Source organism: Hypanus sabinus, chromosome 14 (assembly GCF_030144855.1).
Source record: "Hypanus sabinus isolate sHypSab1 chromosome 14, sHypSab1.hap1, whole genome shotgun sequence".
Classification (NCBI taxonomy): Eukaryota; Metazoa; Chordata; class Chondrichthyes; order Myliobatiformes; family Dasyatidae; genus Hypanus; species Hypanus sabinus.
Window position 1 is genome coordinate 66,821,754 of NC_082719.1, and position 15,920 is coordinate 66,837,673.

General features: G+C 39.5%; 1 protein-coding gene across 2 annotated transcripts in view; it reads right to left on the minus strand.

Annotated features, from left to right (window-relative positions):
- rab3c (RAB3C, member RAS oncogene family) overlaps positions 1-15,920 on the minus strand; it is a 173,846-nt gene that overhangs the window by 21,173 nt on the left and 136,753 nt on the right. For both annotated transcript variants that reach the window (XM_059989370.1, XM_059989369.1), the window contains one exon: positions 13,897-14,015. In XM_059989370.1, the coding sequence (XP_059845353.1) occupies positions 13,897-14,015 (119 nt within the window). The remainder of the gene's footprint in view (positions 1-13,896; positions 14,016-15,920) is intronic.

Consider the following 15,920-nt stretch of genomic DNA (forward strand, 5'->3'; position numbering starts at 1 on the left):
GATATAATAAACCAATTGCAAATCCCATCTGAGACAGGCCCTCTTCATGTAACTACCATTGGTGGAGCCTGTATGTGTGAGAGTATACTTAAAGGTTGCCTTCCTCCTCCTTGATGATGATTTGCTTCCACTCCAATTCAGGGAGACCTGAGGGGGCTGGAGAGTCTGGTGCCAGAAGGTGGAGGTGATATTTGACTGGACAGGTGGGTAGGCAATTTCAGATTCTGTGTAGTCCTTTCTTTGTTTGTTGTGGCCCTCCGCAGGCCTCTATCGTAGATTCTTGAGGTGGTCAATCTGTTCCGTTTTTCCTTTGAGTGGAAACAAATCAGAGATTCTGCTGTGTTGCACAGGATCTTAGATTTTTTTAAAGTCCTCATGGATATCTCTGACCATGATGGAGGTCAGAGTCAAGGTTTCTTTTCAGGAGTCCACTCATATGGACAACGCAACCTGCCTTTCAGAGTTGGTGAAGAGCTACTGGAGATATCCTGTATAAGCTACCAATCAATTTAGAGAGCTTTGCATGGGAAGTGCTGGTAGAATCACTGCAATGTTTCAGTGCCTCTCTCTCTTCTTTCAGCTGATGGTGAATGGGAATCAGCCCTGAAGGTTTCGTTCTATTAGACATTTGTCAATTTGACAAATGCCAATTTCACCGCTAGTTTACAGTGTTTTGATCATCCTATCTTTACTTCATTTCTGTTTCAGGCCTATTTAAACAAGGATTTTATTCTATATTAGATTTGCCAAAAGCTTTTTTTCCCATCCCTGTACTTACAAATCCATAAATCTTACTACTAATAAACCAATAGTGAAGTTGCTGTTAAAAAAGCTACAACAGGTATTTGTGAAAAACAACAATTTGACAAATAACTGGAATATATGTGAATTAATTTCTGTTAAGTGTATTCATGGTGAGCGATTTCCCCAGCCCTCTGTATGCTCCGATCACTTCCTACATATTGATTGCACAAGGAAGCCAAATGTCATCCAGCCCTTTAAACATGCTGCACCATTCACCAAGCAACACACACAAAATGAACTCAGCAGGCCAGGCAGCATCTACAGAAAAAAGTAAATAGTTGACATTTTGGGCTGAGACCCTTCATCAGGACTGAAAACAAAGAGGTTAGATCAAGAAGGTGGGGAGGGGTGGAAGAAGTAGAAGTTGGTAGGTGATAGGTGCAACTGGGATAGGTGGGAGGGGTGAAGCAAAGAGCTGGAAAGTTGATAGGTGAGATTGATATAGGGCTGGGGAAAGGGGAATTTGATAGGCTAGAAGACCATGGAAGAAAGGGAAGGGAGAGGAGCACCAGAGGGAGGTGATGGGCAGGTAAGGAGATAAGATGAGAGGGAGAAAAGGGAATGGGGGAACGGTGAAGGGGAGAGAAATTACCGGAAGTTTGAGAAATCAATGTACATGCCATCAGATTGAAGGCTACCCAGACGGAATATAAGATGTTGCTCTGCCAACCTGAGTGTGGCCTCATCGTGGCAGTAGAGGACACCGTGATTGACATGTTGGAACGGGAATGGGAAGTTGAATTGAAATGGGTGGCCACCGGGAGATCCTGCTTTTTCTGGCAGATAGAGTGTAGGTGCTCAACAAAGCAGTCTTCCAATCTACGTTGGATCTCACCGATATACAAGAGGCCACACCGGGAGCACCGGATACCACTCTCTACCAAGATCATAGTTGATTTACCTCCACACCATTTTGCAAATCTATCCCTACATACTCAAGTTCCAGAAATCTGTCTATCTCTGTACTGAATAAACTAAACTTAAATATCCACAGCTCAAATATTCACCATCTACACAGTGAAGATATTGTTCCTCATCTCCGTCCTAAACAGTCTAATGCTTATTCTAAAACTGGGAATGCTGGATCTAGACTCCTCTGTCACAGGAATCATTCTCTTGACATCTATCCTGTCAAGTTCTATAAAGATTTTAGAAATACACCGGAAACTACAGGTGTTGGAATCTGGAGTAACAAAGAAAAGGTTGGAGGAATTCAGTAGTTCAGGTGCCACAATGGAGGGAAATAGATGTTTCAGTTTGAGATACTTCATTAGCACTGGTAAAGTTTCTCCACTCAAAACAACACCTGTCCCTTTCCCTCCATAGATGCTGTCTGACTCGCTGAGTTCTTTCAGTACTTTGTGTGTTGCTCCTGTAAAGCTTTTGTATGTTTCAATGAGATTGTCTCTTTCTTCTAAATTCTAGAGAACACAGATCTAGTCCACTCAATCTCTGCTTAAACGACAAACCCACCATCCTGGAAGCAGCCTAGTAAATTTTTGCTCTAAATAGGGAGACCAAACTACACAAAGCTCCAGGCATCTTCTTACCAAGGCATGGAACTATTATAGTATTTCTTATTCCTGTAGACAAATCCTTTCATCGTAAAGGCTAACATAGAACTTGCTCTCTCGACTGCTTGTTCACCTGCATTTTGGCCTTTAGTGACTTATATATAAGCACCCGAGGCTATTGGAGCATTAACATTGCTGAATCTCTCATTTATGAAAAGACTTCCATCTATTTTGGCACATTCTAAATAGAGGCTACATTATTTATTTCCAAACATACTTACTGACATCAATGAAATTAGCTGGAGCTTTTGCTATTTTGCTATTTAAATGGTGATCATTACACAATTGTAAGTTTCAGATTTCTGATTACAACATCTAGCAAAGATATGAAACGTCCAACTTAAAATTTAGACATATGAACTAGTAAACAAGCTCAGTACCCTGCAGAAGGTATTCCCACATGCCTATTGGACAGTGAAATATTTTTATTTTTATTTACAGATACAAGGTAACAGAATCCTTTGGCCCAACGAGCCCACACTGTCCAATTACAGACACAGCAAGTAACAGGCCTCTCCCCTCCAATGAGCCCACATTGTCAAATTACAGACACAGCAAGTAACAGGCCTCTCTCTGCCCCAATGAGCCCACACTGTCGAATTACAGATACAACAAGTAACAGCCCTCTCCCCTCCAATGAGCCCACATTGTCGAATTACAGACACAGCAAGTAACAGCCCTCTCCCCTCCAATGAGCCCACATTGTCGAATTACAGACACAGCAAGTAACAGGCCTCTCCCCTCCAATGAGCCCACATTGTCGAATTACAGACACAGCAAGTAACAGGCCTCTCTCTGCCCCAATGAGCCCACACTGTTGAATTACAGACACAGCAAGTAACAGCCCTCTCCCCTCCAATGAGCCCACACCGTTGAATTACAGACACAGCAAGTAACAGCCCTCTCCCCTCCAATGAGCCCACACCGTTGAATTACAGACACAGCAAGTAACAGCCCTCTCCCCTCCAATGAGCCCACACCGTTGAATTACAGACACAGCAAGTAACAGCCCTCTCCCCTCCAATGAGCCCACACTGTCGAATTATAGACACAACAAGTAACAGGCCTCTCTCTGCCCCAATGAGCCCACACTGTCCAATTACAGATACATGGTAACAGCCCTCTCCCCTCCAATGAGCCCACACTGTCCAATTACAGATACAACAAGTAACAGGTCTCTCTCCCCCAACAAACTCACACCATACTATTACACCCATCAGACCAATTAATCAACTAACCCGTACAGCTTTAGAATATGGGAGGAAACTAGAGCACCTCAACGAACCCGATGTGGTCATGGAGAGACGCACAATTGCCTTGCAGACAGCAGCCGGAAATTCTTCAGAACCAGGATATTGGCTGACTTGTAAGAGAACTTGCACGTGGCAGCAATCTTAACCCATGTTCTCTTTCCCCCTCTAATGGACAATGCAATCCTGTCAAAGCTGAAGTTGGAGAGTTTTCTTTCACCACCCTCTACCTCAACCTCTGCATTTATTTTTCTCCCCAACTAGATATATCCTCCCAAAGATTTTGTTCTAGCCTGGACTACAAGTGGGTTGGTCATTGATGCTGGAGTCTGCCTGGTTATTGAATAAATAATCAAGTATATGTTACAGTCATCCACTGCTACGCTTGACACTGAGCAACTGATATGTCCACTTTAGGCTCTCTACATGTAGAAATACAGGCTTGCCTTCAAAGTTGCCTTCAATGTACATATACAGTACATCACTTATGAATGCAACATTAGGCTGTAGCCACCCTTCAGCAAGTTGTGCCATCAAAGCTGTAAATGTTCCTAAATCAAATCTGGATGACTGTGCTTTGCTCTCCTCACAAGAAAGGGTGGTAATGTGTTGGAAGCGTTACAGAGAACGTTAATCTAGAACCTGGAGGAACCCAACGTTGTCACGGAGAGACGCACAGTTACCTTGCAGACGGCAGCGGGAAATTCTTCAAGCACCAGGATATTGGCTGACTTGTAAGAGAACTTGCATGTGGCAGCAATCTTAACGCTTGTTTAGCCCTAATTAGCAGATATCACTTGTTAAAAGGTTGGACAAATACAAATTTAATCCACTGGAATTTCAGTGAATGAGAAGGGACTTGATTAAAGATCTTGATGGGTCTTGACAGCGTGGAGAATTTGAGGGTGAATGTAGAAGCAGGAATCACTGTTTAAAAGGTTGCTTATTTAAAACAGACGAGGCAATACTTTCCCTCTCAATGGATTGTGAGTTTTGGAAACTTTCTCAACAAACAGTGGAAGCAAAGATTCTACCTCTCTGCTGACTTTTTTAAGACTTGGATAGAGACATTTTAAGCATGAGAGTGAAAGGTTACCTTGAGTAAATGAGAATGTGTTGAGTTTACAGTCAGATTAGCCTGAGTCTTATTAAATGGTAGGACAGGCTTGAGGGAAATTGGTTACTTATGCTCCTATGTCATCAAGTCATTGCTTACCAGGCTGCTAGTAGCCCTCAAGCAACACCGTGCTACTTTACCCATTGCTGCATTCTGGTAAGGGAAAGATTTTGCATTTATGCAGCATTTCTCTCTCGTTCTTTTTTGAATAGTCCAATTAGATTGCTACATCTTTAAACAGCTGATGTTCATTTGGAGACTTTAAAAGCTCTGATGTCTGTCTGGAGACCATGGTCAATCTGCATCGTCCGATAAAACTGAAAACAACATTTATTAGTCATCCTCATTATGAGACCCAGTCACAGTAACATTGAGAAATAGATCATTTTTGGAATGCTTGAGGATTAGGTTTGAACCTTCCTGTCTCCGAGATGCTGAGGTATTTGTGGGTGAAGATAGTACACTCCAGAGGAGAAGCTGATGAAAGAAGCTATCAATGAATTAATTTCAAACATTTGGATAAATCTTGGTGAATAAACGTCATAAGCAAACCTAAAGTGTTACCTTAGAGACAATACCATCATTAAGCCATTTGAATGACAATTTAAATTAGATCGTAACAAATACATTGCATCTTTGAAGGGAACATATTTTACATGGGAGTTTTTTAGATTTGAAATGCATTAGCTTCCAAGTGTCATTGAAACATTCAGTAGTAATTTCATAATGGGAATTAAACATATATTTGCAAAGAGAAAGCAGATTATGATGAAGGGGTAATGGGAATGAAGAGAGGACGGCACTTTTAATGAGCAGCATAAGATGTTGGTCTCAAAGGCATCATTCTGTGCTATACAATTGAATTTTCTCATGCAAAACTGGCATAATGTTGGATCGTGCAAGAGATGCACTAAGTATTCCATAAGACACAGGAGCAGAATTAACCCCATAAACTCAACCCCATAAACCTTATCTTTCGATGCCCTGACTGATCAGGAAACTATCAACTTCTGCCTAAAATATACCCACAGATCTGGCCTCCACCACAGTCTATGGCAGAGCATTCCACAGATTCACCACTCTCTGGGTAAAAAAATTGCCTCTATTCTAAAAGGTCACCCCTTAATTTAGAGGCTGTGCCCTCTACTTCTGGATACCCCCACCACAGGAAACATCCTCTTCACATCCACCCTATCTAGTCCTTTCAACACTTGGTAGGTTTCAATGAGATCCATGCCCCCCCCCCCCACCACATTCTTCTAAATTCCAGTCAGTACAGGCCCAAAGCTGACAAATGCTCCTCATATGTTAACCCCTCCATTCCTGGAATTATTCTCGTGAACCTCCTCTGGACTCTCTCCAATGATAACACATCCTTTCTGAGATATGGGGCCCTAAACTGTTGACAATACTCCAACTGTGGCCTGACTAGTGTCTTATAAAAGGTCAAAATGATCTCCTTGCTTCTATATTCTATTGCCCTTGAAATAATAGACAATAGGTGCAGGAGTAGGCCGTCTGGATCTTCGAGCCAGCACCACCATTCAATGTGATCATAGCTGACCACCCACAATCAGTACCCCATTCCTGACTTCTCCCCATATCTCTTAACTCCACTATCTTTAAGAGCTCTATCTAACTCTTTCTTGAAAGCATCCAGAGAATTGGCCTCCACTGCCTTCTGAGGCAGAGCATTCCATAGGTAAATAAGTGCCAACATTGCATTTGCCTTCTTTACCATGGACTCAACTTTTAAACTAACCTTCTGGGAGACTTGTACAAGGACTCCTAAGTCCCTCTGCACCCCTGATGTTTGAATCCCATTTAGATAATAGTCCACAATATTGTTCCTTTTACCAAAATGCATTATCATCCATGTCCCAACACTGTATTCCATCCGCCATCTTTTTGCCCACTCTTCCAATTTGTCTAAGTCCTGCTGCAATCGCATTGCTTCCTCAGCACTACCTACCCCTCCACCTTTCTCTGTATCATCCGCAAACTTTGCCACAAAGCCATCAATTCCATTAACCAAATCACTGACAATGTGTAAAGTAGCAGTCCCAATACTGACCCCTATGGAACACCAGTATTCACTGGCAGCCAACCAGAAAAGGCCCCCTTTATTTCAACACACTGCCTCCTGCCTGTCAGCCATTCTGCTATCCACGCCAGTATCTTTCCTGTAATGCCATAGGATTTTATCTTGTTAAACAGCCTCGTATGTCAAGCAATATCTCCCTTTACAGAAACCATGATAACTTTAACTTATTTTATCATTAGTTTCCAAGTACTCCGAAACCTCATCCTTAATAATAGACTCCAACACTTTCCCAATCACTGAGGTTAGGCTAACTGGCCTATAATTCCCTTTCTTTGCCTTCATCCCTTCTTATGCAACAATGGACACAAAAAAGTCTGTCTTTACAATGAAAGCTACTTATCAGTGGGTTTTACATGGACTGGTGTTTCAAGTTGTCCTATTCCATTGTGCCTAGTCTGTGACAAAAAAACTTACAAATAAAGCAGTGGCTCCAGCAAAATTGAAAAGACACAACAACAAATCACAACCATATGACACGTAAAGGTGCTGATTATTTTACATCACTATTGGGACCTCAAAATAAACAGATTAAAGCCTTTGTTAATAAAGTCACACTCAGTAAAAAGATTCAGGAAGCAAGTTATTTAGTAGCAGAACTTATTACCCAGAAAAGGAAAAGTCACACAACTGGTGAGAACCAAATAATGCCAGTGTCTAAAATAATAGTGGATAAAATGCTAGGACAAGATGCAGTACGAAAATATTAAAAGGTTTCACCCTCAAACAGTGTGGCAAGTTGATGTATTGATGACATGTCACATGATGCTGAAGAGATTTTGTGTAATAAACTGAAAAAAACAGCTTCTCTATCCAAGTTGATGAGTCAACAGATTTCATCAATAAATTACATGTTGTAGCATTTGTAAGATTTGTAAATGATAGTGAAATTCAAGAAAACTTTTTCTGCTGCAAAGAGCAGCCCAAAATGAGCAAAGGCCAAGATTTATGTAATAGTTTGTCTTAATATCTGGAAACAAAAGGTTGGTCTTGGAGGAACTGTATTGGTATCTGTACTAGTGGTGTCACATCAGTGGTTGGCTCCATGAGAGGTTTTGTTTCTCCTGTAAATAAAGAAAATTCTGATGTCACAACACACTGTTTTCTTCACAAAACAGAGTGTTTGAGCTGAAAGGTGAATTGCAGGAGTATTTTCACAAAGATAGTAGGAGCGTTTTGAAGATGAAGAATAGCTGCCAAAACTAGCCTACTTAGCAGTCATTTTTCATCATATAAACCAGCTGAACAAATCTCTGCAAGGCCCTGGAGAAAATGTTTTGACCGCAACTGACAAGATTCTTGGAGTTAAAAGGAAATGGAATCTTTGGAAAAATCATGTTGCAAAAGAAAATCTTGAAATGTTTCCACTGCTGCTTGGGCTTGAAAGTGAGTAAAGATATCAGAAGCTCTCGAGTCTTATTGAAAACAAGCATCAGGAACAAGGATAAAATTGTCTCATTTCAGTTGAAGGTGAAATCCATGTGTCTATATCTCAAGTTCGACCTAAAATTGAGTATTTGTGCAGCAAAAAACAAGCACAGGTTTGACATGCTAGGTCTACTTTTGAGCCTGATCATGTCACTTAGTAAAAAAATGTTTTTTCAAGGTCTTGTATAAAATTGTGTCTTAGGCTATATTTTTATTTATATTGCTTTGGCTTATAGTTTTTAGTAATTTTATTATTCAACATTGTCAATAAATTTTCATGTTTTAAATAGCATTAAGTGAAATCAATTTACAACCTTTATTTAAATTAAATCTGCCAAGCCTACCTTTAGAAAAATTAAATCCCATTTTGTCTGAAGTCAGTTATTTAACAGAAATTTATTATGTTTGCCTTTTTGAACTTTTAAAATTTATGGAAGGGAAAGAAAGAGATTAATTTCAAGAAAGGTAAGCTAAACTACCTGTTTTTTTCCAAAGGTTGACTAAAACTTCATTCTCAACTCAAAAGATCATTGACAATTACTTTTGGATTATTTTATCTACAACTTACTGATCACGCTAATGTACCGTGAGCTGTAGAAATAATAATTTTTACACAGGGGTTCCCTGAGACCTGAAAATTATTTCAAGGGTTCCTTAAGGGCAAAAAGATTAAGGAAGGCTGCTTTAAAATCTAGCCATCTGACCCTGGTCAACTCAGGAGCAGATTGGGTCAGGTATCATAAAGCTCAGTGTCTTCAGGATTTGGTCAGCAGCAGTCAGATTGCCTTTCAATTTCCTACACTGTATCCGTGGTGTGTTGTCTTGTACAGATTAACATAATGACTTGTGGAAGTGGTTTTAATCAATTTGTTTAGTCCTCTGAATATCCAGTCTTTGACCTGCTCATGAGTACTTACACAATTGGTCTAAAGTTACTTCTGGTCAATGCAGTAGACAAAATGTTCGTGATGAAAAAAATCAAATAAAGTAACAACATTGAATGTCTTGGGAAAGAGATCAGGTTCTCCCTGGTTGGAGACTGTCTTTGCCTGGCTGAATCAGAGAATTTTCTTCAAAAATAGTATATTTAATACTTTAATACTGTAAAAAAATGAGAGCTACTTTCACTAACATTTTTATATTCTTCTCTCCATCTTCTTTCAAACAGCATTGCTCTTTTTTCTGGGAGGTATCTGAAATTATTCTTGGGACATTCTTGCTCAATACCTGGTGTTTCTTAACAATTCATTTCTCATTCCCCTTAGAAATCATTTAAGCTAGGGAATAGTTTAGCTATTTTCTAAACTTTTTCAACAAAAAACTCACAGATTACTCTAGTGCGAATACAAAGTAGTGAGGATGGAATAGGAATGAGGGTGAGGAAGACTTTCTCATGCCTTTCGAAATCTCTTTTTCCTCAGAAGGTTAGAAGCAGAGTCTTAATATCATGAGGGTTAAGTAGAAGCCCGAAAAGGAAAAGAGTGGAAGGTTACCAAAGGTAGATGGTAATGAAGAGCTGTGGTTCAAAGATTCAAAAGGTTTCAAAGGTGCATTTAGTGTCAGAGAAATCTATACAACATACAGTGGTGTGCAAAAGTTTGGGCAACCCTAGTTAAAATCTCTGTTACTGTGAATAGCTAATCAAGTAAAAGATGACCTGATTTCCAAAGGGCATAAAGATGACATATTTCTTTAATATTTTAAGCAAGATTACTTTTTTTATTTCCATCTTTTACAGTTTCAAAATAACAAAAAAAAGGAAAAGGGCCTGAAGCAAAAGTTTGGGCACCCTGCATGGTCAGTACTTAGTAACACCCACTTTGGCAAGTATCACAGCTTGTAAATGCTTTTTGTAGCCAGCTAAGAGTCTTTCAATTCTTGTTTGGGGGATTTTCACCCATTCTTTCTTGCAAAAGCCTTCTATTTCTGTGAGATTCTTGGGACGTCTTGCATGCACTGCTCTTTTGAGGTCTATCCACAGATTTTCAATGATGATTAGTTCAGGGGACTCTGAGGGCCATGGCAAGACCTTCAGCTTATGCCTCTTGAGGTAGGCCATTGTGAATTTTGAGGTGCATTTAGGATCATTATCCTGACTTTTCATTTTCAGCTTTTTTACAGATGGTGTGATGTTTGCTTCCAGAATTTGCTGGTATTTAATTGAATTCATTCTTCCCTCTACCAGTGAAATGTTCCCTGTGCCACTGGCTGCAACACAAGTCCAAAGCATAATCGATCCACCCCCGTGCTTAACAGTTGGAAAGGTGTTCTTTTCATGAAATTCTGCACCCTTTTTTCTCCAAACATATCTTTGCTCATTGTGGCTAAAAACTTCTATTTTAAAAACTTCATTCCCAGGACTTGTTTCCAAAATGCATCAGGCTTGTTTAGATGTTCCTTTGCAAACTTCTGATGCTGAATTTTGTGGTGAAGACGCAGGGAAGATTTTCTTCTGATGACTCTTCCATGAAGGTCAAATTTGTGCAGGTGTCACTGCACAGTAGAACAGTGCACCACCACTCCAGAGTCTGCTACATCTTCCAGAAGGTCTTTTGCAGTCAAACGGGGGTCTTGATTTGCCTTTCTAGCAGTCCTATGAGCAGTTCTCTCAGAAAGTTTTCTTGGTCTTCCAGATCTCAACTTGCACTCCACCATTCCTGTTAACTGCCATTTCTTAATTACATTGCAAACTGAGGAAATGGCTACATGAAAATGCTTTGCTATCTTCTTATGGCCTTCTCCTGCTTTGTGGGCATCATTTATTTTAATTTTCAGAGTGCTAGGCAGCTGCTTAGAGGAGCCCATGGCTGCTGAATGTTGGGATGAGGTTTGAGGAACCAGGGTATTTATAAAGCTTTGAAGTTTGCATGACCTGGCCTTTCCCAACGATGACTGTGAACAAGCCATAGCCCTAACAAGCTAATTAAGGTCTGAGTAAAAGTTATCTGAAAGCTCAAATCTCTTGGGGTGCCCAAACTTTTGCATGGTGCTCCTTTTTTTTTCACTCTAAAATTGTACAGAATAAAAATATATACTAATATTGCTTACAATTTTGGAAAGAATGTTTCATTTTTAACTTTATGACTTTTGGAGATCAGTTCATCTTCTACTCACTTAACTATTCACAGTAATGGAAATTTTGACCAGGAGTGCCCAAACTTTTGCATGCCACTGTACATCCTGAAAAGCGTTTTCTTCGCAGAACATCCACAGAAACAGAGAAGTGCCCCAAAGAATGAACAACATTTAAACATGAGAACCTCAAAGCCTCCCCACCCAGCTTCCCCCCACCGCGTGTAAGCGGCGACGGGCAACAAACCCCCCCTCCCCCCACCGGCAAAACAAAAAGCGCACATTAATATCATGAGGGTAAGTAGAAACCCAAAAAGGATTGGTGCAGAAGGTTACCAAAGGTAGATTGTAATGAAGAGCTGAGGGTGCAATTAGATCAGTCATGACCTTACTGAATAGGAGCCAAGTAAGTGGTCTATGCTGCTCCTAACTCTTTGCACAAAGCATCTTAATAACATGCAGTAGCTTTACTTACTTCATTTCCCAATCATTTGACGGCACTTAGCAGCAGGGTAAGTAGGTATTTACAAGGTACAGGAAAGGTAGCTATATGAAGACAACCAAGAAAGAAGGGAACTAAAAGCATTTAGGACGATTAAATCTATTTGCAGAGTTGTTAGGATTAGAATTGCCATTTGGCCTAACCTATTTCTGAAGTCCAGAAATATCCTTGTCCACTAATTTCAATATCCAGTTGCTTTATAAATGATTTGAGGTTTCAGCTCTGCCAACATGATTGATGTTGCTTTCTATCCCCAGAGCATTCTCCAATAATTATCCAGAAATATGTCATTGAAATTACTACATAGAAACATCAAAATTTTTTGAACAGGGACTAAAGTAGATTCCAAATTTGAACATATTTGAATATTTGCATTAAACCTAGAAATTCAACTTAACAGACATGGTTTCCACATTCGATAAAACAGACTTGAAGCAGAAAGACAATGGTGAAAAGCAGTCTGTGATGAAAAGGTTCTTGCAGTCCTGTATTTGGGACTGACTGTAGTGATATTGATCACCATACAATTCGTATTGACAATGCTGCCTCGGCATTGAAGTTCTGTGCATGCTAAACCAAAAGGCCAGGTTTAACTTAGGTTGCTGTTAGGCTCTGCCAATGAGAACCTCCGCAGAATCTTCTCTACTGATGAACTGTCTTTCTTTTGCAGGGAAGTGCCCAGAAGGTTCAATTGCTTTTTGTGGACATACACCTCCGATGCCATAGCACCCAATCATCCATGACAGGTGTGTAGTAACCACTACACACCACTGCTCCTTGCATATGTCCATTTCACTTAAGAGCCACAACCTGAAGTGCTGCTGGATGCTTACGATTTACCACAGTAACAACAATGACCTGAATTAGCAGTACACAAGAGCATTGCTTCCTTATGGGCCTGCAATAAACTGGTGCTGTCTTCTACACCTCAACTAACGTTTATTTACGCATTTGGATTTCTAACTAGTAGAATTTTTCCAGATTGTCTTAATAAACAGATCTCCTGCAATCAAACACAACGTCGGAAACATGACCTAGTTTAATATTTGCAGAGAGAATAGTCCATGCCTACATTTATGATTAAATTGCCCCCCCCACTCCCACAACCCCAATCTCCCAGCACATTATAAGCAGCTGCAATGTCAGAATATTTAGCCTCATTTTCTCATAGATTCTGTTCTATTGCATTTCATAATTGTTAAAAGAATTGTTATAGGACAAATAATTGACTTTGCTGAATATACTATAACTGCTTAAGAGCGAATCCTGAGGTAAATAAATGTAGAATAAAGAGGATGGTGAAGGAGAAATTGAGCATATAGTTTAGAAGGCAGAGCAGAGGCAATAATTCTTATTACAATGATTGCAACAGAGATTAACAGGAAGTATAGCAAGAAATAGGTGGTCATAAAGATAGGGAGAAATGAAGCAAAAGAAAAATGTGGGTTGAAAGGGATAAGAAGATAGTCACTTCAGGCTTCAGTCAAACTTAAATCTCCACCTATACTCCTCAATCTCACAATAGAAGTTGCAATTGTAACATAATCAAAGCCATTTATATTTGTCTTTTAGCATCTTTTCAACAAACTTGAAAGGCAACTTAACAGAAACTGTTGGAAAATGAAGTTAAAAATTCCAGTAGAGCAGCTGCTTAAAACGTGCAGCGAGATGAGGGCCAATTCATTCCTTTCACTACGAACTGTATTAGACAGAATTAGCCTGCAATCATAGTGGTTACTTTCCTTATCACAATATGCCATCTCCCATGCCTCAGAAAAGGAGGAAAGGACAGGAGAAGCAGACAAGAGTTAAAGAAACAGAACAAAACCCATCAAGGCTCAGAACTGAGAAAGGGGGAAAATATTATTTCAAAGACAATGGAACTGAGAGCAAGAAACCAAGAGGTCACATATGCACAGTGCTACAACGATTTGTTAGTATTTATTAAATGGAGAAAACTGACATCAACAATTATTTGATCAAGCTAAAATGCCATTCCTGATAAGTAGCTGTTAAAATATTGCATCATGAAAATTTTCTTAACTCACCAGTCCTGTACGGCATTGAAAGACTCTTCATTTGTGATGTCGTACATTAGGATAAAGCCCATCGCACCACGATAGTAGGCTGTGGTGATGGTCCTGTAGCGTTCCTGTCCTGCTGTGTCCTACAAAACAAAAACAAAATTTAATCAACATGGATGCTTTAATGCTTACTTGAAATCATTGTTTGTTGCTGTAATTCCAACATAACCACAATGTGCAGAAGCACAGGAATCTTTTTGTTAGATGTATTCAGGATAGATTGAAATATATTGTTATACCGGCACAGCATGTGAAGTGGATAGTTTTCTTCATAAAAACTCAGTAACAGGTATTGGAGCTAAGCCAAATCTAGTTACACATGGGCATTGCAGTTCTTTATGGAAAAGATTGTAACTTTCTAGTAAGAAAAGGTAAATGTTGCTCCAGTGAATCTGTGTTATCATTGCTTTTGAATGTAATGTGGTAGCCTAGTTACAACAACCAGATATGTGTACAGGAATCCCCAAACCGCAGGCCACCTGTACTGGAATACAGCCCAGACTGGCAGCCACTATCATTCATGCTGCTACAGGAAATGTACCTGACTGTTTTGAACAAGTTCATGCTGAATGTCAGCCAAAACAAAAATGCTTCTTTTAGCTTCACAATCTTGAAAGCAGATTACAAGGATATCAGGTGCAGGAAATGTAAATGTCTCAGTTTGACCTGAGAATACCAGTTGCAGATTCTAGGTACCCGAAAGGATAAAAGATGAAAAATTTACATTTTCAGTCCTTAAGTCCAGTTACTCCCTATAAAAACTGATCCCTTCTTCCTAGAAGAAAGTTAACCTATACGCAAAATGTGTTGACGACATACCCAAGTTAAGCTAATATGCTTTATGAATGATAATTTCTTTTAAGATTAAAAATTAATATTCACAGTGTCTATAGTATTTTCTTATTTTCACATGGAAATTGCTATTATATATTTGATACTAATCTTATATAGGAAAATATCTATAATAATTCATTGCTTTTATTCCACAATCTTTGGAATATCCAATTTTTTTTCCAGCTGCCTTAAGTTTCTATTTTTCTTCTGCAACAGTTTCTCTTCCATAACTTTTACTTCAAACTGTTGAAAAGGTAGAACATTGGTATGAGTTTTCCATCTTGATCTTCCAGTGAAATTTTCCCACGCATATTGTAGAAATGAATAATAATCCATTTAAGCCGTGGTCACCTGACAGCCAGGGCTAGGGCCATTCACAAGGCAGCATTTGGCATTAGAGGGTGTAGACAACATGGAGGCGATGACATCTTGAAGGACTACACTCCCAAACTTGGCAGTGTGAGACAAGAAACAGAAAAGGAGGCAACAGCGAAGTGTGAAAAATGTAGTTGTCATATTTGTGGTAAGGGAGGTAGGATTGAATGGCAGAGCACACCCAATGGGCCGAACAGCCTAATTCTGCTGCTGTTTCATATAGTCTGATGGAGAGTCCTAATTATCAACTTGCATTCCAGAAACGGTGCCTACAAAAAGTACTCACCTCCCTTGTAAGTTTTTATGTTTTATTGTTTTACAACATTGAATCACAGTGGATTAATTTGGCTTTTTTGACACTGATCAACAGAGAAAGACTTTTGTGTCAAAGTGAAAACATCCCTAGAAAATGATCTAAATTAATTACAAATACCGAATACAAAATAATTGATTGCTCAAGTATTCACCCCCCCCCTTTGATATGATACACTAAATCACCACTGATGCAGCCAATTGATTTTTAAAAAGTCACATAATTAGTTAAATGGAGATCTGTTTTTGGAGACCTGTGTGCAGTCAAGGTGTTTCAATTGATTGTAGTAAAAAAAACTCAGCTGCCTGGAAGGTCCGACTGCTGGTGAGTCAGTATCCTGGCAAAGACTACAGCATGGAGACAAAAGAACAACTCCACAAAAAGATTATTGAAAAGCAAAAGTCAGGAGATAGATACAAGAAAATTTCCAAGTCACTGAATATTCCTTGGAGTACAGTTGTTAATA